This window comes from Aotus nancymaae, unplaced genomic scaffold (genome assembly GCF_030222135.1).
Source record: "Aotus nancymaae isolate 86718 unplaced genomic scaffold, 86718_ANA_hifiasm-v0.15.2.pri h1tg000108l, whole genome shotgun sequence".
Taxonomy (NCBI): Eukaryota; Metazoa; Chordata; class Mammalia; order Primates; family Aotidae; genus Aotus; species Aotus nancymaae.
The window spans coordinates 31,488,024-31,514,023 of NW_026988523.1; the positions used below are offsets into that span (position 1 = coordinate 31,488,024).

At 42.0% G+C, this 26,000-nt stretch overlaps 2 protein-coding genes across 3 annotated transcripts in view; one reads left to right on the forward strand and one right to left on the reverse strand.

Moving 5' to 3' along the window:
- Window positions 1-3,445: 3,445 nt before the first annotated feature.
- On the forward strand, window positions 3,446-4,597 carry LOC135272272 (large ribosomal subunit protein eL24-like). The gene is made up of 4 exons (XM_064370566.1): window positions 3,446-3,501; window positions 3,540-3,564; window positions 3,856-4,077; window positions 4,412-4,597. The coding sequence occupies exons 1-4, from the start codon at window positions 3,446-3,448 to the stop codon at window positions 4,595-4,597; spliced, it is 489 nt and encodes a 162-aa protein (XP_064226636.1).
- Window positions 4,598-5,709: 1,112 nt separating this feature from the next.
- THEM4 (thioesterase superfamily member 4) overlaps window positions 5,710-26,000 on the reverse strand; it is a 36,919-nt gene continuing 16,628 nt past the window's right edge. The window contains exons 5-6 of one of the 2 annotated variants that reach the window (XM_012462742.2): window positions 14,632-14,756; window positions 5,710-12,278 (exon numbers count right to left, since the gene is read on the reverse strand). In XM_012462742.2, coding sequence (XP_012318165.2) covers window positions 12,232-12,278; window positions 14,632-14,756 — 172 coding nt within the window. In that variant the 3' untranslated portion in view covers window positions 5,710-12,231. The other variant, XM_064370815.1, reaches the window with a different exon arrangement.

The window sequence follows — 26,000 nt, forward strand, 5'->3', positions numbered from 1 at the left end:
TCGGTGTCCGAGAGGTCTGTTTCTTGTGGCCGATCCTGCTTCAACACCAGTTCTCTTTCCTGTCATCTTCTATCCCTTCCTCCCAGTCTTCTGAAAACAGAACCATGCTGACTTGGCAGAAAGCCCTTAGAGTCAAGCTGGGTGAGAGGACTGCCAATCAGACCTGGCCACTTGAACAGCTTTGGCCATCCAAGCTCCCCACCCCTTGACCATGGACACTGGTCCAAGGAGGAGGCACATAGCCTCAGAGTCTTCCATGGGATTTCATATATCGATGGTATGTGAAGGAGTAAACAAATCGAGATAAATTTCGGAAATGCCATCCATGAGGCTTGATGTATAGATGGACAAGTCACATAACCTCAATGAACTTGAGTTTCCTTCTCTTTACGATGAGGGACTTGAACCGAAGGCTCTTGGAGGCACCTCCAGATTCAGTCTGAGGGTTCTGTGGGGCTTCACCTATGATGAGGTCAGTCTGGTCCAGCCATGCCCTTTCAGGGATGGGATATCTGGCAAAATTATGCAGCCAGGGAAAATTTCTCTTTCATAAACTCAGATTCAACGTCGTCCCCTTTGCCATCATTTTGCCGTTCTCCTTATCAAAATCTACTCTTAGGTTCCCATTTAAACTAAGACATAAAATAAAATAACTAATTTTATTTTATTATGTAATACAATGAAATAATGTAATCTACTCTTACATTATGACCCTTCATAGGAATATTTATATTTTATTTTATTTATTTAGTGTAACAGAGATGGGGGCCTCACTGTATTGCCCAGGCTGATCCTTAAACTCCTAGCTCAAGCAATCCTCCCACCTCAGCCTCCCAAAGTGCTGGGATTACAGACCACTGAGCCCAGCCAGAATATCGACATTTCAAAAGAGAAGGAAAACTTTATCAATTTCTTTTTTTTTCCTCCTAGAGACAGGATCTCACTCTGTCACTAAGGCTGAAGTGCAAGGATGTGATTATGGCTCACTGCAGCCTTGACCTCCTGGACGTAATAGATTCTCCCGCCTCAGCCTCCTGAGTAGCTGGGACCACAGGTGCATGCCACCACACTCAGCTAATTTTTTTTTTTTTTTTTTTTTTTTGAGACGGAGTTTCGCTCTTGTTACCCAGGCTGGAGTGCAATGGCGCGATCTCGGCTCACCGCAACCTCCGCCTCCTGGGTTCAGGCAAGTCTCCTGCCTCAGCCTCCTGAGTAGCTGGGATTACAGGCACGCACCACCATGCCCAGCTAATTTTTTTTCGTATTAGTAGAGACGGGGTTTCACCATGTTGACCAGGATGGTCTCGATCTCTTGACCTCGTGATCCACCTGCCTTGGCCTCCCAAAGTGCTGGGATTACAGGCTTGAGCCACCGCGCCCGGCCAGCACTCAGCTAATTTTAAAAATTACTTGTAGAGATGAGATCTCATTGTGCTGCCCAGGCTGGTGTCAAACTCCTGGGCTCAAGCAATCCTCCCGCCTTGGCCTCCTGAAATGTTGGGATTATAGGCGTAAGCCAGCATGCCTGGCCTAAAACTTTATCAATTTCTTGATCAGGGTATTATTCTTTATAAATACAAAGTTTTCAAAATCTCAAATTGGAAACTCTGGCCTTGAGTGCAGTGATAAAATAAATATCCCTTCCACCTCTGCCTTCTCCGGGATCCCTCTCCACTTACACCATCACACCTTTACGCACTTCTGTGTTAGTCATCATGGAGGGGGAGTGAACCCTGATGCTGGAAGTTTGGAATCTGAAGCCAGGAGGACCCAGAAGCAAATCCCAGGTTTGCCTCAGCTTCTGCATCTGCAAAACGGGAATAATAAGAGTACCTACTTCATAGAGTAGCTAGCTGTGTGATTTTGGGAATTTGCCTAGCCTCACAAAGTTTGCTCACATGTAAATTGAGGCTATCAATAGTATCCAAGGAGTAAAGAAGGTGACACAATGTGCTTACACAATGCCTGGCAAATTGTAACTGAGTAATAGCTATCACTTTTCTTTTTCACAATTAATTACTTGTATTGCAGTAGGTTTGAATGGCTCAAGAGAAGCAGTATGGGCCAATTCATCTATTTTTTTTCACTCACAGATGGATACTGCCTCTTGATAAACAGGCTCTGTATGTCTTCTTTAACGCTGATTCTCCTGAGTAGGGTAAAATTCTTGCATTAAATCTATTGCACATGTGCTCATGAAAAGGTTCTTTTTTTTTGGCCGGGCGTGGTGGCTCATGCCTGTAATCTAAGCACTTTGGAGGCTGAGGCGGGCGGATCACCTGAGGTCAGGAGTTCAAGACCAGCCTGACTAACATGGGGAAACCCCATCTTTATAAAAAAGAAAAAAAAAAAGAAAAGAAAAGGTTTTTTTTTTTGTTTTTTTTCTCTTTTAAAGATGGGGTTTCATCATGTTGGCTAGGCTGGTCTTGAACTCCTGACCTCAGGTGATCCACCCACCTCGGCCTCCCAAAGTGCTAGGATTACAGGCGTGAGCCACCGCGCCCGGCCTGAAAAGGTTCTTTAAGGTCAATGTAAATTCCTGCCCCGGGAAGTTGACACTCCTGTTTTTGTTTCTCCCCTTCTGCACTTGGCCAGACTGCTGCGCTCTGGAAGCACAAGCCTGAAGACTGGGGAGGGTTGGCAGGAGGCGAGTGAACTGTCACAGCTCAAGGTTGGGCACATGTTCCAGGGCAGCCAGTAGGGACCTTCATTTTCATTAAAGTCATTCCTAACTGTGCATACCCTATTTGGGGTGTGAATACTGCGCAGGCAGGCAACGTGTCATATCTTACCCTGCCCCAGGGTTGTTCCTCCTGGCCTCCCGTAGGCAGCCTAAGAAGCCTGGAGCCACCAGGGCTAAGGGGGCAGCCCCAGCTCCTCACATGGAAGACAGGGTGGGAGGCTGCTGAGGGGCCGTGTTGATGCTGGTGCTGCTGTCACCTCTGCCATGTCTCCAGTGGTTCACTGTGATGACTGAGGCATGTCTTCCACTGAGCCTGTCTTTCTTCCACGCTGATGGCCACCCAAGCACACCCTTGCCTCCATGATGACAGCCACCCCTGCTTTCTCAGAATGGGCTAAGAAGTTCCTCTCCCAAGAGTGAGGCTCACCTCTGGGTGCTCCCACCAGGTGGGCCTGGGTTCCCACTGCTACGACGCCTAACAGACAGACACAGTTCTTCAGTTGTGCCCACATACGGCCGCTCCTTCCAGTTCAGACTTCACCACCCAAAGGGGCTGAATGGGGCCCATGTCGGGTGGAGCCACTTCATGGCCCTGACTCTACAAACCCCTTCCCCTTCCAATTCGTGTCCACTGCTCCTGTCCCTTTCTGCCCTCCTCCTTCCTGCTGCAGCTCCGTCATGCCACCTAGGTACTTCTAGACACGTTCCAAAAACTGAATCTCTTCTCTTTGCCATCTTTTTTCCTCCCGTGGAGCTGCTGCCATGAAGGTCAAACTGTGCGGTTTCAGTGGGTACAAGATCTATCCCAGACATGGGAGGCGCTAGGCCAGGACCAACACGAAGGTTTTCCAGGGAGGCGCTATGCCAGGACCGACGGGAAGGTTTTCCAGTTTTTTTTTTTTTTTTTGAGACGGAATCTCGCTCTGTCTCCCAGGCTGGAGTGCAGTGGCGCGACCTTGGCTCACTGCAACCTCTGCCTCCCGGGTTCAAGCAATTCTCTGGCCTCAGCCTCCCAAGTAGCTGGGACTACCGGCGCACGCCACCACTCCCGGCTTATTTTTTGTACTGTTTTAATAGAGACAGGGTTTCACAGTGTTGCCCAGGCTGGTTTCGAACTCCTGAGCTCAGGCAATCCACCCACCTCAGCCTCCCAAAGTGCTGGGATTACAGAGCCACCGCACCCGGCGGTTTTCCAGTTTCTTAATGCAAAATGGGAGTCGCAGTTTCTTTCCAAGAGGAACCCTCAGCAGATAAACTGGACTGTCCTCAACAGAAGGAAGCACAAAAAGGGACAGTCGGAAGAAATTCAAGAGAAAAGAACCCAACGAGCAGTCAAATTCCAGAGGGCCATTACTGGTGCATCTCTTGCTGATATAATGGCCAAGAGGGGCCGGGTGCGGTGGCTCAAGCCTGTAATCCCAGCACTTTGGGAGGCCGAGGCATGTGGATCACGAGGTCAAGAGATCGAGACCATCCTGGTCAACATGGTGAAACCCCGTCTCTACTAAAAATACAAAAAATTAGCTGGGCATAGTGGCGCGTCCCTGTAATCCCAGCTACTCAGGAGGCTGAGGCGGGAGAATTGCCTGAACCCAGGAGGCGGAGGTTGCGGTGAGCCGAGATCGTGCCATTGCACTCCAGCCTGGGTAACAAGAGTGAAACTCCGTCTCAAAAATAATAATAATAATAATAATAATAATAATAATAATAATGGCCAAGACGAATCAGAAACCTGAAGTTAGAAAGGCTCAACGGGGAAAAGCTCTGAGGGCTGCTAAGGAAGCAAAAAAGGCTAAGCAGGCATCCAGAAAGACTGCAACAGCTGCTGCTAAGGCACCTACGAAGACAGCATCTAAGCAAAGGATTGTGAAGCCTGTGAAAGTTTCAGCTCCCCAAGTTAGTGGAAAACGCTAAGCTGGCAGATTGGATCTTTAAATAAAGATTGAACTATTAAAAACAAAACAAAACAAATCACCTTGAATCTTGGTCCCTTCCCTTTCAGAAAAAGCGTAGGATTCTGGTGCAAATTATTCCCCCTCCACCTCTGCAATTCCTTTCTAGGCTCCACTACCAGTAGCTAAAAGGTGTGTGTGCGCATGTGAAGGGGTGGAAAGAAATGCGACTTAGCTCCACCTCTCCCTCAGCCTGCCTCATGAGATTCCAGGAGACAGAAACGAGCATAAGTTCATCGAAATGGCCAAATCTCCTGGAAAGGTGTTCTGAAGTATTTACTCACTAGGCATGTCTCTGTTGATTATTTGTTGAGTTTATCTCTTCTGTTGGCTTATAAGTTCCTTGACCACAGCTATGCTTATTTAATATTTCTTTTGTTCATTTGTTTGTTGTTGTTTTCGAGACAGGGTTTCTCTGTCACCCAGGTTGGAGTGCAGTGCTCTGAGCATAGCTCACTGCAGCCTCCATCTCCTGGGACCAAGCGATCCTCCTCCCTCAGGCTCCCAAGTAGCTGAGACCACAGGCACGCCCCACCATGCCCAGCTAATTTTTCTGAATTTTAGTAGAGACGAGGTCCCACTATGTGGCCCAGGCTGGTCTCAAAATCCTGAGCTCAAGCTATCTGCCTGTAGTCTCACCTACTCAGGAGGCTGAGGTAGGAGGATCACTTGAGCCCGAGAGGTTGAGGCTGCAGGGAGCTGTGACTGTGCCACCACATTCCAGCCTGGGCAACAGAGCGTGACCTTGTCTGAGATACATATGTATATACATACATACGGGGGAGCTTTTTGCTCGTTAGCTTGTTAAAAAAACAGAGAATTAAGTAAGATTCAGGTCATAGTACTAAAAGATTTTAGAGAGTTAAAGATAAGTGGGATGAGTTTGAAAAAGTTCTGCTGGTGAAGGGAATGTTTAGGAAGCACCTCAGAAGGCAGGAATGGAGGAAAAAAAGGAAATCTTTTCAACGTGTCTTGGTTGGGCAATTTAAATTTCTCCTAAGCAATAAACAAGATCTACAAAACACTTTAAAACAAAATATCACACACAAGAGATTGATACATTTTCCAGACCGCTTAATTTTAACAAATAAAAGTTTTATTTAGTATCATACAAATAATATTTTTGCTTTCAGTAGAAAAATCTTACAGTATTTAAAGTGAGATCACTGAAACTGAGCATGTCAGTTGCTGTTTTATCTTTATAATGTGGCTGGGAAAGGGCTCCTGGTTGTTCAAGTGTCAGCTCCGCCATCTTTATTGTTTGCTTGTATTTGCATTTTTTTTTTGAGATAGGGTCTCACTCTGTCACCCAGGCTGGGGTGCAGTGGTGTGATCTTGGCTCACTGTAACCTCTACCTTCCGGGTTCAAGTGATTCTCCTGCCTCAGCCTCCCAAGTATTGGACTGTATTAGTCCGTTCTCACACTACTATGAATTTCCCGAGATTGGCTAAATTTACAAAGGAAAGAGGTTCAATTGACTGTCAGTTCTGCATGGCTGGGGAAGACACGGGAAACTTACAATCACGGCGAAAGGGAAGAAAACATGCCCTTCTTCACATGGCAGGAGAGAGAAGTGCTGGGCACAGTGGGAAAAGCCCCTTATAAAACCATTAGATCTCATGAGAATGCACTCACTACCACGAGAACAGTGGGGGAACTGCCCCCATGATGTAATCACCTCCCACAAGGTCCTGCCCCCACCACATGGGGATTACAATTTTGATTACAATTCGAGATTTTGGGTGGGGACACAACCAAACCGTATCAATCACGAATCCACTTTCTGTCTCTATGGAGTTGCCTATTGTAAACATAGTATTGGTTTCTTTCACTTAATGCTTTTGAGGTTTATCCAAGTTGCAGCATGTATCAGTATTCCATTCCTTTGTATGGCTGAGTAATAGTCTGTCACGTGTGCCTGTGTGTGTGCCACAATTTGTTTATCCATTCATTCACTGATGGTCATTTGGGGTGTTTCCACATTTTGGCTATGACAAATAATGCTATTATAAACATTAGTGTACAAGCTTCTGTGTGGATGTATGTTTTCATTTCCCTTTTATTTATACCTAGCAGTGGAATTGTTGGGTCATATGGCAATTCTATGTCTAACCTTTTGGGGAACTGCCAAGCTTTTCCATAGCAGCTGCACCATTTTATATTCATCTAGCAATGTATGAAGTTTCTATTTTTTTTTTTACATCCTCCTTGAGACTGATTTTTTAAAAATAAAAAATTATAGACCAGCCTGGCCAACATAGTGAAACCGTCTCTACTAAAAAAAAAAAAAAATTTAGCCAGGTGTGGTGGTAGGTGCCTGTAATCCCAGCTACTTGGGAGGCTGAGGCAGGAGAATCACTTGAATCTGGGAGGTGGAGGTTGCAGTGAGCCCAGATTGCACCATTGCACTCCAGCCTAGGCAACAAGAGTGAAACTCCATCTCAAAAAAAATTATAGGCATTTCAGTAGGTGTGAAGTGGTCATTGTGGTTTTGATTTGCATTTTTCTAATGATTAGTGACATTGAGGATCTTTTCATATACTGTCGGCCACTTCCATATTTTTAATTATTATTTTTTAAATTTTATTAAATTTAATTAATTAATTATTTAATTAATTTTTAAGACAGGGTTTCACTATGTTGGTCAGGCTGGTCTCAAACTCCTGGCCTCAGGTGATCCACCTGCCTCAGCCTCCCAAAGTGTTGGGATTACAGGCATGAGCCACCGTGCCCAGCCTTGCTTCCATATCTTTTTTGGAGAAATGTCCATTCAAGTTCTTTGCCCATTTTTAAACTGAGTTCTTTTTGTTGTTGAGTTGTAAGAATTCTATATATATGTTCTGAATGCTAACACCTTATTGGATATATAATTTGCAAATATTTTTCCCATTCTGTAGGGATTTTTTCACTTTATTGAAAATGTTCTTTAATGCACAAAAGCTTTTAATTTTTATAAAGTTTCGTACCCTGCAATTTTGCTGAACGTATTTATTAGTGTTAGTTTTTTTGGTGAATTCTTTGAGATTTTCTATATAGACACATCATCTGCAAACAGAGATCGATTCACTTCTTCCTTTCTAATTTGCAAGCTCTTTTTGTTTTTCTTGCTTAATTCCTCTGGCTAGGACTTCCGGTGCTACTACATTGAATAGCAGTAGTGAAAGTGGAAATCCTTATCTTGTTCCTAATGTTAGGGGAAAGCTTTCTGTCTTTTATCACTGAGTGTGATACCAGCTGTGCATTTTTCTAGATTACGTTCAGGTAGTCCTTTTCTATTCCTAGTTTTCTGAGTGCTTTTTGTCATGAAAGGGTGCTGGATTTTGTCAATTGTCATTTCTTGCAGCAATTGAGATGATCATGTAGTTTTACTCTCTTGAAGTATTAATGTGGTGTATGACATTATTTTCTTACATTGAACCACCTGTGCATTTCTGGGATAAATCCCACTTAGTGGTAGCATATAATCTTTTAAATGTGCTATTGAATTTGGTTTGCTTGTATCTTGTTAAGTATTTTTACATCTGTACTCGTACAGGATATTGATCTGTAGTTTTGCCTTTTTTTCCCCCTCTTATGGTATCTTTGTCTGCAGCCCACTTAATTTTAAATCTATAATTGGCCGGGTGCGGTGGCTCACGCCTGTAATCCCAGCATTTTGGGAGGCCATGGCGGGTTGATCACTTGAGGTCAGAAGTTCGAGACCAGCTTGGCCAACATGGTAAAACCCCCGTCTCTTTAAAGAAAAAAGAAAGAAAAAATAAATAAAATTTAAAAAGAAAAAAAATCTATAATTAAGAGAAGGAATAAACCAATTTTAATTTTTTTTCTTTTTTGAGACAGAGTCTTGCTCTGTCACCCAGGCTAGAGTGCAGTGGCGTGATCTTGGCTTACTGCAACCTCTGCCTCCTGGGTTCAAGAGATTCCCCTGTCTCAGCCTCCCAAGTAGCTGGGGTTACAGGCACCCGCTGCCATGCGGGCTAATTTTTGTATTTTTAGTAGAGACGGGGTTTCACTATCTTGGCCAGGCTGGTCTCAAACTCCTGACCTCGTGATCCACCCACCTCGGTCTCCCAAAGTTTTGGAATTACATGCGTGAGCCACTGCATCCAGCCACCAATTCTGTAATTCTAAACTGGTCAGAGTAGTGCCAGACCAAGAATACAATCAAGTGAAATTTCAAACTTGCCCAAGACATAAAATTCATGACTTATTTTGTTACTTAAATTTGAAAGATTGCCGCATTGTCTCCATCATAGAGGATGTTGTATACTTGGCCCTGAAAAATGTTTGACTAGGGTTCCATAATGGTCATTTATTTGGTCAGACAATGATTTGGCCTCATAATTCCCCAGAAGAGAAGGTTAAGGGTCCCAAGAAGATAATGGGGTCGGGAATATAGGCACACGAAGGATATGAGCTTCCTAAATATAGAACAAAATGTTTTTCTTAACTTCCTGTTTCATTCCATCTTCCCATTAGAGAAAAAAACTTAATCTCACTTTGCATTTAAAAAATTCTTCCAACAATGCATTTCTGTACATGACTCTCATTTTATTGTTTCTTAGACATTTAGAAACCTAGGAGTGGGAGCAAAAACTCACGGCATAATTATGTTTACACTGATAGTTTAAAGCTACTTTAACACTAACCAGCATCAATTCCTAATATTCATTCAAAATGTTAGCACCGGTGCAAAGAAGGGAACAGGAGGCCAGGTGAGATGGCTCACACCTATAATCCCAGCACTTTGGGAGGCAGAGGTGGGAGCATCACTTGAGTCCAGGAGTTTGAGACAAGCCTGGGCAACATGGCAAATCCCGTCTCTACAAACAATAGAAAAAAATCAGCCAGGTTCGGTGGTGCACACCTGTAGTCCCAGCTACTTGGGAGGTTGAGGCAGGAGAATTGCTTGAACCTGGGAGGTGGAAGTTGCAGTGAGCCAAGATCATGCCTCTGCACTCCAGCCTGGTGACAGAGCGAGACCCTGTCTCGAAGGAAAAAAAAAAGAAGAAAGGAAACAGGAAATGAGAATAGTTCCATTAGGTCACACAGCAAGCCAGTGATGGAGTGGAGCTGGCAACAATTCTGATGGCATCTCCTTCCTTCTTTCTGCCTCTTTTGCCATCTTTTGTTATCTTACATACTTGTGAAAACATAACTTGATGAAGGCAAGAGTGCCACGGCATGGTGAAGCCTCAAATAGTCTGCTGCAAAGCAGGAAGCCATTTTTCCCTTACTGGCTATGGGGAACCCTGTGTAACAGTGACTGAGCTTTTTCCTTAGTTGCTCTTGTGCAGCATCTCACTCATATGATGTAATGTAACCTGGACATGAGCAAACCGGTGTAAGAAATTAAACTGTAAAAGTGGATAGAAAGGGGGAAAAAAAGTGGATACAAAGTGAGGCAGGCATACTTAACATGAAGAAAGACTGGTAATTTGGCACTCTTTCAGTTAGGCTCTTTCACTTGGGTGGAGGTCTGGTGTGCCATAGCAGTTCTGCAAGCCTGCCAGAGAAATCTAACGATGGGAGTACAGTGCCTTCACTGTCTAAACTTCCTCCCGACTAGTTAAGTGAAAGTAGCTAAATGAGCAGTGCTGGCTTGCTCCTTCAGTCATATCTTTTAACATGTGAAGTACAGTTCTCATAAGAGCCCACTCTTTGAAGTTTCAGGATTTGTTGGAAGACGGAATAGAGGGTGGCTGTTGCCAGACCTATAACTTGTAGAGTTGTGAGCCCAGCCATCTCCTGGGCACTTTCTCAGGTTCTCTCAGAGTTACCGGGAGAAGGAACTGCCAGCTTCACTTCTGTAGTGCCCCCACACCTACTGGGCCCTTGTTGCAGCTTGGGAACTGGGGGTGGGCACTAGAGACAGAGCTTCTAGGACCTGGGTCTTCCTCTGCCTTGGCCATTACAGGTCAGTCAGCTCTGGCAACGGAGGGCTCCAGCTGATCTTTTGGCTGTGGAAGGATGACTAGGCAGGGTACCACAAGGCTATCCCTAAGTTATTAGGTTGGAAATTGTCAATATTTGACCATTCTGACCTTCAAAATAGTGATTTCATATGGTTCAGCTTAAATTTTTAATAAGGGTATAAAGAAAGGAAAGAAATGGAAGCCCAAATAATTGATTGCCTGCATTAGGAAGCCGAATATGTTTTCCAGAACATTCGTCTCTCCGTTCATTGTTTAGTCTTGTCGAGGCTCTTTTACAGGTTGAATTGTGTCCTCCCAAAAAGGTATGTTGAGATCCTAATCTCCAATATCTCATAATGTCACTTTATTTGGAAATACAGTTTTTATCGAGGTAATCAAGTTAAAATGAGGTCATTCAGGTGGGCCCATTATGACTGGTTTCCTAATAAAGGGGAGATTTGGACACAGAAATAGGTATGCACAGAGGGAAGACACTGTGGAGACACACAGAGGGAATGCCATGTGAAGACAGAGGACTGGAATGATGCATATAGAAGCCAAGGAACACCTGAGGCTCCCAGAAGCCAGGAGGGAAGCACGGACAGTTCCTTCCCTGGCACCTTCAGAAGGAGAATGGCCTTAGTCGACACCTTGATTTTGAACTTCGAGCCTCCAGAACTGAGAGACAATGAGTTTTTGTTGGTTTAAACCACCCGGTTTGTACTACTTTGTTATAGCAGCCCCAGGAAATGAATACAGGCTCCTTCCAGTGATGAAAACCTATGCTGTTGGTAAGACACGACAGCACAGCCTGTGCTAAAAATGGCAGTGGTTTAATCTCTAGAAGCTCAGACAACAGATTTGAGGTATTGATTCCTATAGGATCTAGTTGTGCTTCCTACTCTGACAAAAAGATTCATGTGTTCAGATACAACAAAGCTAGCTTTCTAACTTACAATGTATATGCATATGCACATGCCTGTGTGTACCCCCACCATGTATTTATTCTTCATGCTTGGTTTTCTGGCATTTTTAAGTTTGCAGTAAAAGTTTCAATACACATTTATTTCTCCAGTCCGCAGTGGAGCAGATGTTACACATGTATAACAAGAGCCCATTGAAATCGCAGGAGAAGCAGACGCATATCCTAAGGAGACACAAAGAGTTTGTTTTTTTGTTTTTGTCTTTTTTGAAACTGGGTCTCATTCTGTTGCTCAGGCTGGGGTGTAGTGGCATGCTCACTGCAACCTCCACCTCCTCGGTTCAAGCAATTCTCCTGCCTCAGCCTCCCAAGTAGCTGGAAGTATAGGTGCACACTGCCATGCCTGGCTACTTTCTTATTATTTTAGTAGAGACGATGTTTCACCATGTTGCCCAGACTAGTTTTGAACTCCTGAGCTCAGGCAATCCACCAGCCTCAGCCTCCTAAAGTCCTAGGATTACAGGCGTGAGCCACGGCGTCTGGCCTAAGAGTTGTTGATATGCTCGCAGGAAGTGTTTCTGTGTTAAAAAGTTAAGAAGGTGGAAACTGAATCTCCTTCTATTCAGAATGCTGTTTCAGAAGGTCATTGTTGGCAGGCTTCTCCCTACAGGGATTCGGCAGTGAGGAAGCAGAGTACTAGGGGGACAACTTCGTCTTCTGGCCGGGGGAGAGCCTTACGCAGAATGGGATGGAGTTCACTAGCAGCTCTTTATGTCAGACTTAGGTTTCAGCTTTATAAATAAGCCTAAACAAACAAAATAACAGCAGATGATTATATGTCAACTAACTTCAATCTGAGGGACTACTCTAAATGGAAAGACATATACAAAAGAAGGATTTGAGAGTCAAATTTGTACCTTCAGTCTATCTGTCCACTCTCATTTTTCAGCCAAATTAAGAATCAACTTTTGAAGATCACAATACTGTATTACCCTCTCCCTGGGTAACCAGGTCCAGTTTGGCCATTTCATGGTTGATTACTACTTCCATTAAAGATAGTCAGGGAAATGAAAAGAACTAAAATTACAAGTGAACCATCTGGCACCTTTATGATATTGAGAGGTTTAGTGAGACAGAAAGTATAAATTGCAGCCTGGAATGGAGTTCTTAAATTGACTGTGGATTTAAATTATTATTTACCACCTGCTCCTTTTGCAAATGCTTGATACTTAAGAGGAAAAGTTACTTTCTTAAACAAGATACAAAAAGCATTGGCCATAAAGGGAAAAATCTAATAAATGCAACTGAATTAACAATAAAAACTTCTGTTCATAAAGAAGATATCTTAAAGCAAATAAAAGACAACTTACACATTGGAAGGAGGTATGTGTAACAAATTATATATCCAACAAAAGAATTGTTCTAGCATAAAATATATAAAGAACACTATAAATCAATCAGAAAATGAGAAAAAAATTGAAAAAAAAGCTGAAGAAACAAAAATTTCACTGAATGGGAAAAAATATGGTCAATAAACATGAAAAGACACTCAGCCACACAGGTAATCAGAGAAATGCAAATGAAGATCACATCGAGAAGCCATTTTATAACCATTTGACTGGCAAAAATCATGAAGTCTGACTTCACTAACTGCTAGAGAAGATGAGAATCAAAAGAATCTCATATATTGCTGGTGGGAGTTTAATTTGGTACAGCCTTAAAAAACAATGTGGCATTCCTCCGTAAAGCTGAACACTCACAATACCCTGCTACCCAGAAATTCTACTCCTAAGTATATGCCAAGCTCTTGCCCATGCACACCACCAGGAGACATGAACAAGAATGTTCACAGCAGCACCACTTGTAATAGTCAGAGGCCTGTCATCGGAAGAGAGACATTCATTGTGGGAAAGTCACACATGGAGTGTTACAAAGTAGTTCAAATGAGTGAATACAGCCAACAACATGGATGAACATTGGTACTCCTGGGAAGCACACAAGTCATGTGTGTACTCATGATTTTCCTGAGACAGTCTATACACACATAAGTGTAGATACATTTTTCTTATTTACGGCATCACAACATTTCACAATTTTTTAATGGCACACACATACAATATAGTTCATAGGTGAGCTGTAGTTCTTTGACCCATCTCCTATTAATGGATAGCTATGTTTTGTCAATCTTTTGCTATTGCAAATAATGTTGCATGAGTGACACAATCACTGGAACCCTATAGCAGTCTAATACATTGCAATTTTGCACAGTTACCATACCTGTGAGATAAAGTCCTGGAGGTGGGTCAAAAGGCACATCACTTTGTAAATCTTTCTTTTTTTGAGACAAGGTCTGGCTGTCACCCAGGCTAGACTGCAGGGGCATGAATTCAGCTCACTGAAACCTCCATCTCCTGGGCTCAAGGGATCCTCCCACCTCAGCCTCCCAAGTAGCTGAGACTACAGGTGCACACTACCATGCCCAGCTAATTTTTGTGTTTTTTGTAGAGATGGGGTCTTGCCACATTACCAAGGCTGGTCCTGAACTCCTGGGCTCAAGTGATTCTCCCACCTCAGCCTCCCAAAGTGCTGGGATTATGGGCATAAGCTTCTGCACTGGGCTGTAATTTTGATAGACGTTGGCAATTTGCCCTTTACTAGCGATGTATGAGAATACGTTTTTTTGAGATGAAGTTTCACTCTTGTTGCCCAAGCTGGAGTGCAATGGCGTGATCTTGGCTCACTGCAACCTCCACCTCCCGGGTTCAAGCGATTCTGTTGCCTCAGCCTCCCAAGTAGCTGGGATTACAGGCATGAGCCACCACGCACGGGTAATTTTGTATTTTTTAGTAGAGATGGCATTTCTCCATGTTAGTCAGACTGGTCTCGAACTCCTGTCCTCAAGTGATCTGCCCATCTCGGCCTTCCAAAGTGCTGGTATTACAGGTGTGAGCCACCACACCTGGCCAAGAATATCTTTAATTTTTTCTTTGCATGACAGGGAATGAAGGATTTTTGGGCATGTATGGGTTATAATACAAAGGCAAAAAACCAAAGCAAACCAAAACACCCCCGTCCCCCACAAAACCCAAACCAACCAATCAACAAAACTGACAACCCAACCCAACCAAACCTGAAGAAAGTTCAGACCAGCTACTTACCTGTTGCCTCTGAGTATAGGGTTTTCTCATCAACACTTTGAACATTACAGGAAACAAAAAATTTCCTTCCTTCAACTTTATCAAGTTGGCTATTTATCACAACAACAGAACAAAGAGGGACAGGTCTGCAGAATAAAAAGAAAAAGGAAAAAAAATCAGTTTTTATCTGACTTGCATAACAGTAAAAGATGATCAAGTGCATGACAAGGGGTAGAAATTTATGACACCTGACAGCAATGAGCACTGACTGCCTTAGACAACACATTCCTCAAGGGCTCTGACACCAACAGCCTCTCATGCCCCCTTTCTCCCAAGCACCACTGCTCTCAGGTGGCTACTGGGCTGCAGTCTCTGGATGCCTCTCTGCGCTTGTTTCAAAGGGATCATTAGTAATTCCAGCTGTGTGATGGCAGAGACTATCCTATCAGGAGATCTACTGCAAAGTCCTAAGGGAGCTAAAATCCTTTAAAGAAGTGAAAACAGTTCCAACAGATGGTCCCAGGCAGCTTCTCTCATTTCTTCTGTCATATCAACATTTCTCATCCAATTCTGAGTAATGGTCACTATAAAGACATCTGATAACAAATTGCTAGTAACAGCTTACTGCACTAAGCCAGTACCGTCCAATAGACCTTTCTGTGATGATACAAATGTTCCATATCTGAGCTGTCCAATATGGTAGTCACATGTGCCTAATGAGCACTTGCTATGTGGCTAGCATAACTGAGAAGTTGAGTCCTTAAATTTATTTAATTTTAATTAATTTATACTTTAAATAGCTACATGTGACTAGCGGCTAGTCACATGTTTCTGGGAGTCCTGGAGATACATATCACACTGAAAATGATATGTCTTTAAAGGTGAAATTTCAGTTGGTAGAAACAGAAGGTAGAGCACAGAAATGTGTTTTGTGCTCCTATGGTACTACCAAGTGGATGACAGAACTACTCCAGGTAGAAAGGAAGTTATCATTGTGATGATCTCTCTGCCCAGTTTTCCTTTCAATGACCTTTTAATACTTCCACTCCCATTAGCTTTTCCTTTGCTCTTTTGTTGAGCCAATTCAAAATTTACTAAGACCCAGGGGACATTAGGTGTTCTCATCTGCCTAGCATCTCCCTTTTCTACTAACATGACTCTTTTCATTTATCCACCCCCTACCCTCCCTTCATTCTCTCTTTCATACACTCATGTACCCCTTTTGTCACAGAACCGCCTCTCCCTCATTCTTAGCCCACGTAGGTTGACTGGCATTGAATGATGATCCCCCCACTCCACATACACATAGTGATTGGTTGTGGGGGTGAGCACAGTCTAAAACAGTGAATCCTGGACTTGGGCTGGAGCCCTTGGGGCTGGGTTCTTTTCCTCTGAGGCGCTAGGGTTACTAGACACAAGCCTGGCTGGTCTGGCCATTGTGCCACTACACTGGGAAAGGCTATGTGAGGATGAAGCAGATCTAGAAGGAAGTGTGGCTGAGATTCCTAATGACATTGCTGAATATGCACCCAGCCACACCTGACTTCTAAACCATACAAGCCAATATATGCCCTTTTTTGCTTAAGCTACTGAGAGTTGAGTTGCCCTTGCAGCAGAAAGTCCTGGATTAGTATAGAGACTAACAGAAAATGCTTCAGAAAATACAAAATAGCCGGGCGCGGTGGCTCACGTCTATAATTCCAGCACTTTGGGAGGCCGAGGCAGGTGGATGACGAGGTCAAGAGATCGTGACCATCCTGGTCAACATGGTGAAACCCCGTCTCTACTAAAAACACGAAAATTGCTGGGCATGGTGGCACGCGCCTGTAGTCCTAGCTACTCAGGAGGCTGAGGCAGGAGAATTGCTTGAACCCAGGAGGCGGAGGTTGCAGTGAGCCGAGATCGCGCCATTGCACTCCAGCCTGGGTAACAAGAGTGAAACTCCGTCTCAAAAAAATAAAAAATAAAAAATAATGTAACAACTATAGTGTATAATTTTCAAAATGTAACTAATATTTAGGCACAGATCAGTTTGATTGGCATAGGAAACTGGCTTTAGCTCGTTTTCCTCACTCTAGGTTTGCTAGACACTTAGATTTGTATTAGAGGCAGAAAAGTGGTAACAAAGATAAAAGCAACATTTAAAAAGGAAAAACATACATTTATATGTTTATATATGTCTATACACACCCACACACACATATACATACACAATAGAAAGGCATAACAAAGCCAAAAGATAACTCTTTGAAAAGACTAATAATCTCTGTCAAGATAGATCAAGACAATGAGAGAGAGCATACATAAATAATAATACAATAATACTATTGGGGCCAAAAAGGATATAGATTTAGCTGAAATTTTTAATAGTTGAGAATTTGTGAATATTATGAATAACTTTATGTCAATTCATTTGAAAATACAGGTGAAATAGAAAAAATTTCAAAAATGTTATTAAAACTAAGAATAATAATCCCAGCACTTTGGGAGGCCGAGGCGGGTGGATCATGAGGTCAAGAGATCGAGACTATCCTGGCCAACATGGTGAAACCTCGTCTCTACTAAAAATACAAAAATTAGCTAGGTGTGGTGGCATGTGCCTGTAGTCCCAGCTACTTGGGAGGCTGAGGCAGGAGAATTGCTTGAACCCAGGAGGTGGAGGTTGCAGTGAGCCGAGATCGCGCCACTGCACTCCAGACTGGTGCCAGGCGACGAAGCGAGACTCTGTCTCAAAAAGAAAAACAAAACAAAACAAAAAAAAACTAAGAATAAAATTATTAGAAAGCCTGAATAGTTCAATAAAGAAGACACTGAGGCTCTAAGAGGAAGAAGGAGTCACATTCTGGAAGGAGTCTAGGTCTCTCAATCACTTCCTGGGGGTAGGAGAACCACATGGGACTATTAGGTAAATCAACAAAGCCTATAGGTTTAAGGCAGTGAAATGTAGGAGTTACACTAGCTAATGTTACTCTAATTTACTAGGGATTTGTTTTTGAAGTTCTTTTATTTTTTGCCTCAAATTTAATGTGGCCCCAGACCTTTGCTTCTAAGATTCTGATTCTGAGGCTGGGCCAGGTGACTTACGCCTGTAATCTCAGCACTTCGGGAGGCCGAGGTGGGTGGATCACCTGAGGTCAGGAGTTTGAGACCAGCCTGATCAATGTAGAGAAACCCTGTCTCTACTAAAAATATAAAATTAGTTGGGCGTGGTGGTAAATGCATGTAATCCCAGCTACTCAGGAGGCTGAGGCAGGAGAATCACTTGAATCTGGAAGGCAGAGGTTGTGGTGGGCTGAGATCATGCCATCGCACTCCAGCCTGGGTAACAAGAGCGAAACTCAGTCTCAAAAAAAGAAAAAGAAAAATTTATTGAGACTTAATTTATAAACATAATCAATTTTTGCAAATGTGTGCTGGGTAAAAAAAGTATGTTTTTCTTTAATCATTAGATACAGAGTTCTATGTTTGTCTAATAAACCATTCTTGTTATCTTGTGGTGTTTAAATCCTCCATTTTCTAATTGTTTTTTCTTTTTTTGGAGACAGGTTCTCAGTATGTTGCTCAGGCTGCAGTTCAGTGGCTATTCACAGGCGTTATCATAGTGCACTGCAGCCTTGAACCCCTGGACTAAAGCGATCCTCCTACCTCAGCCTCCCAAATAGCTAGGACTATAGATGTGCACCACCTCACTTGGCTCTGATTCTGTTTTTTTTTTGTCTGCTTGACCTATCAATAATTGAGAACAGGCCGGGCATGGTGGCTTATGCCTGTAATCCCAGCACTTTGGGAGGCTGAGGCAGGTGGATCACGAGGTCAGGAGTTCGGGACCAGCCTGGCCAGCATGCTGAAACCCTGTCTCTATTAAAAATACAAAAAATTAGCTGGGCAAGGTGGTGTGCACCTGTAATCCCAGCTATTCAGGAGGCTGAGGCAGGAGAATTGCTTCAACCAGGCAGGCAGAGGTTGCAGAGTCAAGATCGTACCACTGAACTCCAGAACAGAGCAAGACTCTGTCTCAAAAAAAAAGCAAACAATGTGTTGGAATCTCCTACTATATAAAGGTGAATTAGTCAATTGCTCCCTATAATTATGTCAATTGTATTTATACTCTGATTTTATTAGATGCATATTGATTTAGAATTATTATTACCTACTATTGAACTGAATATATTATTATTACAAAGTAGCCTTCTCAGTCCCCAATATTACTTTTGTTACAGCTCATTATTTTTTCTGATACCTGCTTTCTTCTGGTTACCTTTTGCGTAGCATATTTTCCCTTCCTTTTAAACTTTTTGGTGTCACTTAAAAAATATGTCTCATATAGTTTCTAGTTTTTTACATTTAAAATTCAATTTTATAATCTGTCATTGAACTGGTGGTTTGGTCTATTTATAGAGTGCCATTACTCATTTATTTAGAATTATTTCTATCATCTTATTTTGGTTTTTTATTTGAGTTGCTTTTTCTAACCCTTTTTTTCCTTGCTTTTTTAGAGATTGAGTTTTACTACTTGTTTGATCTTGTACTGTTTTAGACATTAGTTACACACTCATTTTAATCATTATCCCCACTGAAAAATATGAGGATGTATAAACATTAACTCTGTTCATCTCCTCCCAAACTACATACTATCATTGTCCAGTATTTTAGCTGTCCTTTTGTTAGTCACTATAGTTTATTTATTGTAAATTTTTGCGTTTTATTCTTTTTAGAGATGGGTTCTCAATCTGTCCCCCAGGCTGTACTGCAGTGGCACAATCACAGCACACTGCAACCTTGAACTCCTGGGCTCTAGTGATCTTCCTGCATCAACCTCCCAAGTAGCTAGGACTATAGGCATGAGCCATTGCAATACGCCAATTCTCAGAATTTAGACATCATTATTACTTATAGAGTCTATTTAGATTTCATTTATCTACATGTTTACCAATTCATTTGCTCATGGTTCTTCCTTTCATCCTCCTGCCTGTTGGGATTGCTTTCCTTCTTTCTGAAGTTCACCATTTAGGAGTTCCCTGGCTGTTGTCCTGCTGTTCCATAATTTCTCTCCATTTGTTTGAATGAAAGCACCTTCATTTTGCCCTGATTTTTGAACTTCAGTTTTAGTTTAGGCTGACATTTTCTTTTGGCAGATGTTTTATTGTCTTCTGGCTTCTACTGTTGCTATTGAGAGGTTGACTGCCAGTGTAATGGTGCCCTCTTGCTTCTAAAAAGCGAGACTGCTCTGTAATGGCTGCTCTATCCTGGCTCTGCTTTTAGGATCTCTTTGTCTTAAGTATTCTCCAATTTCTCTCTAATGTCTCTAGATATACTTTTAAAATCTAGCTTGATATAAATTGCTTTCTATATTGTCAATTTATGATTTTCTTTAGTTCTCAAATATGCTCACCCATTATTTCCTTAAATATCGAATCTCTTTGATTATTCTATTTTTCTAGGACTCTAGAGCATATTAGATCTTTTTATTTGTCTACTATAGCTTAAGCTCTCTTTATATTTTCCATTTCCTTTTTCTCTGTGCTGGATTCAGGGTAATTTCTCTCTCTTTCTGCTAAACCTAGATCTGAAAATAATAATTAAAAAACTTCATTTAACGTATTAAGTTGCTAGCTCTAAATACATTAACTGTGATCCTCAAAATATATCTTTAAGAAAAATATTATTGTCTTTGGTTAATGGATGAGGAAACTGAGGCCCAGAGAGGTTAGGTAATTTGCTGAAGCTATATGGCTATTTTGTGGGACACGTGGGATTAAAATCTCCATTGGTCTGATTCAAAGTTCTACTTCCCATTTTGCATTTCAGCTTGTTCTATCTGCCAAATGACTTAGTTGAGGTGGGCATGTTGATCTATTTATGGGATATATCTCAATACCAAACTGGAACAATGGAGCTGGTGACTAATTTAGTGTTTTTACTAATACAACCACCACCACCATCACTGAGCATATGGATCTCATGAATGAACACCCGATTAAATTTCAATGGAAGGGGAAAATAACTTGTAGGGAGAAATGATTTACTGGGCTGTGAGATTATAAAAATCATAAGAGTTTGTATTAGTTTGCTTTGATGCTACCACAAAGAACTACCTGAGACTGGGTAATTTACAAAGAAAAGAGGTTTAATTGACTCACAGTTCTGCATGGCTAGGGAGGCTTTCAGAAACTTATAATCATGGAAAAAGTGACAGGGAAGGGGAAGCAAAGCATATCTTACATGAAGGCGGGGGTGTTATGCCAAATGCTTTTATTTATTTATTTTTGAGATGGAGTCTGACTCTGTTGCCCAGGCTGAAGTGCAGTGGCGCAATCTCAGCTCGCTGCAACTCCCAGGTTCAAGTGATTATCCTGCCTCAGCCTCCTGAGCAGTTGGGATTACAGGCATGCACTGCCACGTTTTGCTAATTTTTTTTGTATTTTTAGTAGAGACAAGGTTTCACCCTGCTGGTCGGGCTGCTCTCGAACTCCTGACCTCAGGTGATCCACCCACTTTGGTCTCCCAAAGTGCTGGGATTACAGGCGTGGGCCACTGTGCCTGGCCTGCCAAACACTTTTAAACCATCATATCTCCTGAGAACTCACTATCACTAGAACAGCATGGGGGAAACCATTCCCATGATCCAGTCACCTCTCACCAGGTCCCTTCCTCAACACATGGGGATTACAATTCTAGATGAGATTTGGGTGGGGATACACAGCCAAACCAGATCAGAGTTACAAAACGTCTAACTAAATTTTTAGTAAAAACAAAGGATTTAATTGTGCCTTTTTTTTTTTTTTTTTAGAGATGGAGTCTTGCTTGCTCTGTCACCCAGGCTGGAGTGCAGTGGTGCAATCTCAGCTCACTGCGATCCCCACCTCCGAGGTTCAAGCAATTCTCCTGCCTCAGCCTCCCGAGTAGCTGGGATTACAGGCACCCGCCACCATGCCCGGCTAATTTTTTCTTTTTGTATTTTTAGTAGAGATGGGGTTTCACCATGTTGGCCAGGCTGGTCTCGAACTCCTGACCTCAGATGATCCACCCCGCCTCAGGCTCCCAAAGTGCTAGGATTACAGGCATGAGCCACCGTGCCTAGCCTTAATTGTGCATTTTAAAGGAATAAGCTCGGGGTGCAGTGGCTCATGCCTGTAATGCCAGCACTTTGGGAGGCTGAGGTGGGCAGATCACTTAAGGTCAGGAGTTTGAGCCTGGCCAACATGGTGAAACTTCGTCTCTGCTAAAAATACAAAAATTAGCTGGGTGTGGTGGCCTACGCTTGTAATCCCAGCTACTCCAGAGGCTGAGGCAGGAGAATCACTTGAACCTGGGAGGTGGAGGTTGCAGTGAGCCAAGATTGCCCCACTGCACTCCAGCTTGGGCGGCAGAGTTGAGACTCCGTCTCAAAATAAATAAATAAATAAATAAATAAATAAAAATAAAGGAACAAATTCCAGAATGTGAAACCAACTGGCTACAAATTAGAAACAGTGCCACAAGATTATTAAAGTGATCAGAGCTTCTGATAAAACAATATAGAATGAAAAGGAATTGAAACTCTAAAAAGCAAACAAAAACAAGAAGCCTAGGGATTATCTCATTTTACCTTTTCAAGAAGACTATTGAGTTTATTTTTAAAGCTTTGTTTTAAATTCTTGCAGTGGAGTGACATTTAGAAGTAACTCCTGTGTTATCTGTCCACAAGAATTCACATCTACCCATCTTTTCTTACACCAGTCAGGTATCAAAGAAACCGTTCCATATAGACTGCCCACAAGATGGCGTAGTTATAACAAGAAAATGGAGAGAAAGAAATGACATTCCACAGCTTTTGAGTTTCTAATAGATTCAGAGGAAAGGTTCTGATCTTTACCAGTGTACCTTTTTATCAGACTAATTTCTTCAGTTCTATATTTCTGTTCACTTTCAGCTGTGTTTAAATAGTCCTTTAACCTAATCACTGAGGTATTTTTGTTTTTAAATAACTACGCTTTCATTTCTCAAAGTTCTATTAGGTTCCGTGGCAAACCTGCCTAATAATTTTTATAGTTTATCGTTGTTTTCTCCTTTTGTGATTTCATCTTTCTTTCTTTATTTTTTTGAGACAAAGCATAGCTCTGTTGCCTAGGCTGGAGTGCAGTGGCGTGATCTTGGCTCACTGCAACCTCTGTCTCCCAGATTCAAGCTATTCTTCTGTCTCAGCCCCGCGAAATAGCTGGGATTACATGCACAGGCCACCATACCTGGCTAATTTTTGTATTTTTATTAAAGTCAGGGTTTTGTCATGTTGGCCAGGCTGGTCTTGAACTCCTGACTTCAGGTGATCCACTCGCTTCAGCCTCCCAAAGTGCTGGGATTACAGGCGTGAGCCACAGCGTCCAGCCTCATCTTTTATTTCTTTGACTATCTCATACTTTATCTGTTTATATTGTGTATTTGATTATCATGGTATCTTAAATCCCTGAGGATCTAAATCTTATTTATTGTTTCTGTTGACAGACACCCTTGATCCTTTCTTTCCTTGTGTATTTGGTACAGGATCTACTTTTTTTGAAGGAGGAATGTCCTTTAGCACTTCTTGTTTGCCATGTTGCATGAAGAAATCAGAACTGGAGCTTCACAACTCATGTGTCATGAATGGGTCACTGGCATGCTGAGATGCTTACCCTTTCAACTGGCTAGTCATCACTAGTTATGAACCACTTTCTCTATTTATCCTAATGTGCTAGGCACAAGGAAATAAATCCAATGGGCTATTTGGATCAGAGGGCTGGAAATTATTTGAAATCATTAAGGAATAATCTTGCTTCTTTTTTTTTTTGAGACGGAGTTTCTCTCTTGTTACCCAGGTTGGAGTGCAATGGCGCGATCTCGGCTCACCGCAACCTCCGCCACCTGGGTTCAGGCAATTCTCCTGCCTCAGCCTCCTGAGTAGCTGGGATTACAGGCACGCACCACCGCGCCCAGCTAATTTTTTGTATTTTTAGTAGAGACGGGGTTTCACCATGTTCACCAAGATGGTCTCGATCTCTTGACCTCGTGATCCACCCGCCTCGACCTCCCCAAGTGCTGGGATTACAGGAGTGAGCCACTGCACCCAGCCCTAATCTTGCTTCTTAAAAGAAGTAGAGTAGATTAAAGCATCTGATGATTAACTGACACTGCAAATTATCTTCAATTAAAATTTAATCCCAGACTGTTACCTGTATGTAGCATCCTGAAGGGCCATCAAGTAATCATATTAAATTTAATATTATTATTACTATTATTATGAACCCAAATAACTGTATACAAAAAACCAGAGCCTGATAAATAATAAATTCTAAACTACTTATATAATCCAATACTTTATTCTGGTCTTTAGTCATCAGCTAACAGAAGAGAATGGAGGCTATGTGTTATAGTGAAGAGCATCAGTTGGTGTCATAAGATGTGAGTACTAATCCTGACTAAATTGCTCTCTACCCATATAACTTCAGGTAAAACTTGTTTTCAGTATGTTTTCCAACTGTGGGGAACAAATGAACAGCAATGCAACTGACTTTTGTGGATGATTTCTCGGGTGGGACAAGGACTAAGCATAGAGTTTGGCAGGTTCTGCTTCCCATTTTGCATTTGAGTATGTGCTTAAGACACAAGCACTTTTTGAGCTAAATGGCAATCTAAATAGTTCATTTGAGCTTGTCTTCAAAGTAACCTTTTACATTTATTTTTTAGGAAGGATGTTGTACTTCATTATTCAACTTTATTTGAACATGGAAAAATATTTTTAAAAACATGGAACATAGAAAAATATTAAAAACTTAATTTTTAATATATTCTTTATCATGTTAAGAAAACCTTGATTTCTAGAATTTAATTTATAGTCATAACTAATATGAAATATTGACCATCTGTAAATATGTCAACTTTCCCCAAATTAATCTCTAAAATAAATGTAATTGCTATTAAAATCATTAAAAGGAGGTACATGGATGTTCTCACTCGTAAGTGGGTATTAAACAATAAGAACACATGGACACAAGGAGGAGAACATCACACACTGGGGTCTGTCGGGGAGTAGGGGGCTAGGGGAGGGATAGCAGGGGGTGGAGCAATAGGGGAGGGATAGCATTAGGAGAAATACCTAAGGTAGATGACGGGGTGATGGCTGCAACAAACCGTCATGGCATGTGTTTACCTATGCAACAAACCTGCACATTCTGCATATGTACCCCAGAACTTAAAGTATAATAAAAATAAATAAATAAATAAAAGGAGGTACTATAACAGTCTGGGTTTAGAGGTTAAAAATCTAAGGCACAACTAGGAATAGAAAGAAACTCTCTCAACATAATAAAGGCTATTTATGAAAACCCTACAACCAACATCATGCTAAATGGTAAAAGACTAAAACCTTTTCCTTTAAGATCAGGAACAAGACAAGGATGCCCACTCTTGCCACTTTTATTCTACTTGGTACTAGAAATCCTAGCCAGAGTAATTAGGCAAGAAAGAAGAAATCAAAGGTATTCAAATTGGAAAGGAAGAAGTATAAAGATCTGTTTACAAATGACATGACTTTATATACAGAAAATCCTAAAGATTCTACAAAAACCTGTTAAAATGAATAAACAAATTCAGCAAAGTTGCAAGATGTAAAATCAACACACAAAAATCAGTTGCATTTCTACATACAAACAATGACTAATCCAAAAAGGAAATTAAGTAAACAATTATGGCCAGGCGCAGTGACTCATGTCTGTAATCCCAGCACTTTGGGAGGCCAAGGCAGGCAGATCACTTGAGGCCAGGAGTTTGAGACCAGCCTGGCCAACATAGTGAAACCCTGTTTCTACTAAAAATACAAAAAATTAGCCAGGCATGGTGGTGTGCGCCTGTAATCCCAGCTACTTGGGAGGCTGAGGCATGAGAAAAGCTTGAACCTGGGAAGTAGATGTTGCAGTGAGCTGAGATCATGCCACTGCACTCCATCCTGGGTGACAGAGTGACACTGTCTCAAAAACAGAAACAATCAAAAAGAATAAAATACTTAGGAATAAACTTAACCAAAAGGCAAAAGTCTTGTACACTGAAAACTACAAAACATTTATGAAAAAAATTTAAGACGTAAATGTTAAGACATCTGTGCTTGTGGATTGAAAAGACTTGGTGGTGTGTGTGTGGTTCTTTTTACAGTTGGGGTCTAGTTCGGTTGCCCACCCTAGAGTGCAGTAGCATGACCCCAGTTCACTGTAGCCTTGAACTCCTGGGCTCAAGCAATCCTCTCAAGAAGCTAGGATTACAGGCGTGCACTGTTGGGCCCAGCTAAATTTTTTTAAATTAATTTTGTTATATAGTAGATGTTGGTGCTCCATCCAGAGCCCCTTGGATCCTTTTTTCACTTGTTTTGGTTATTTTCCCTAGAG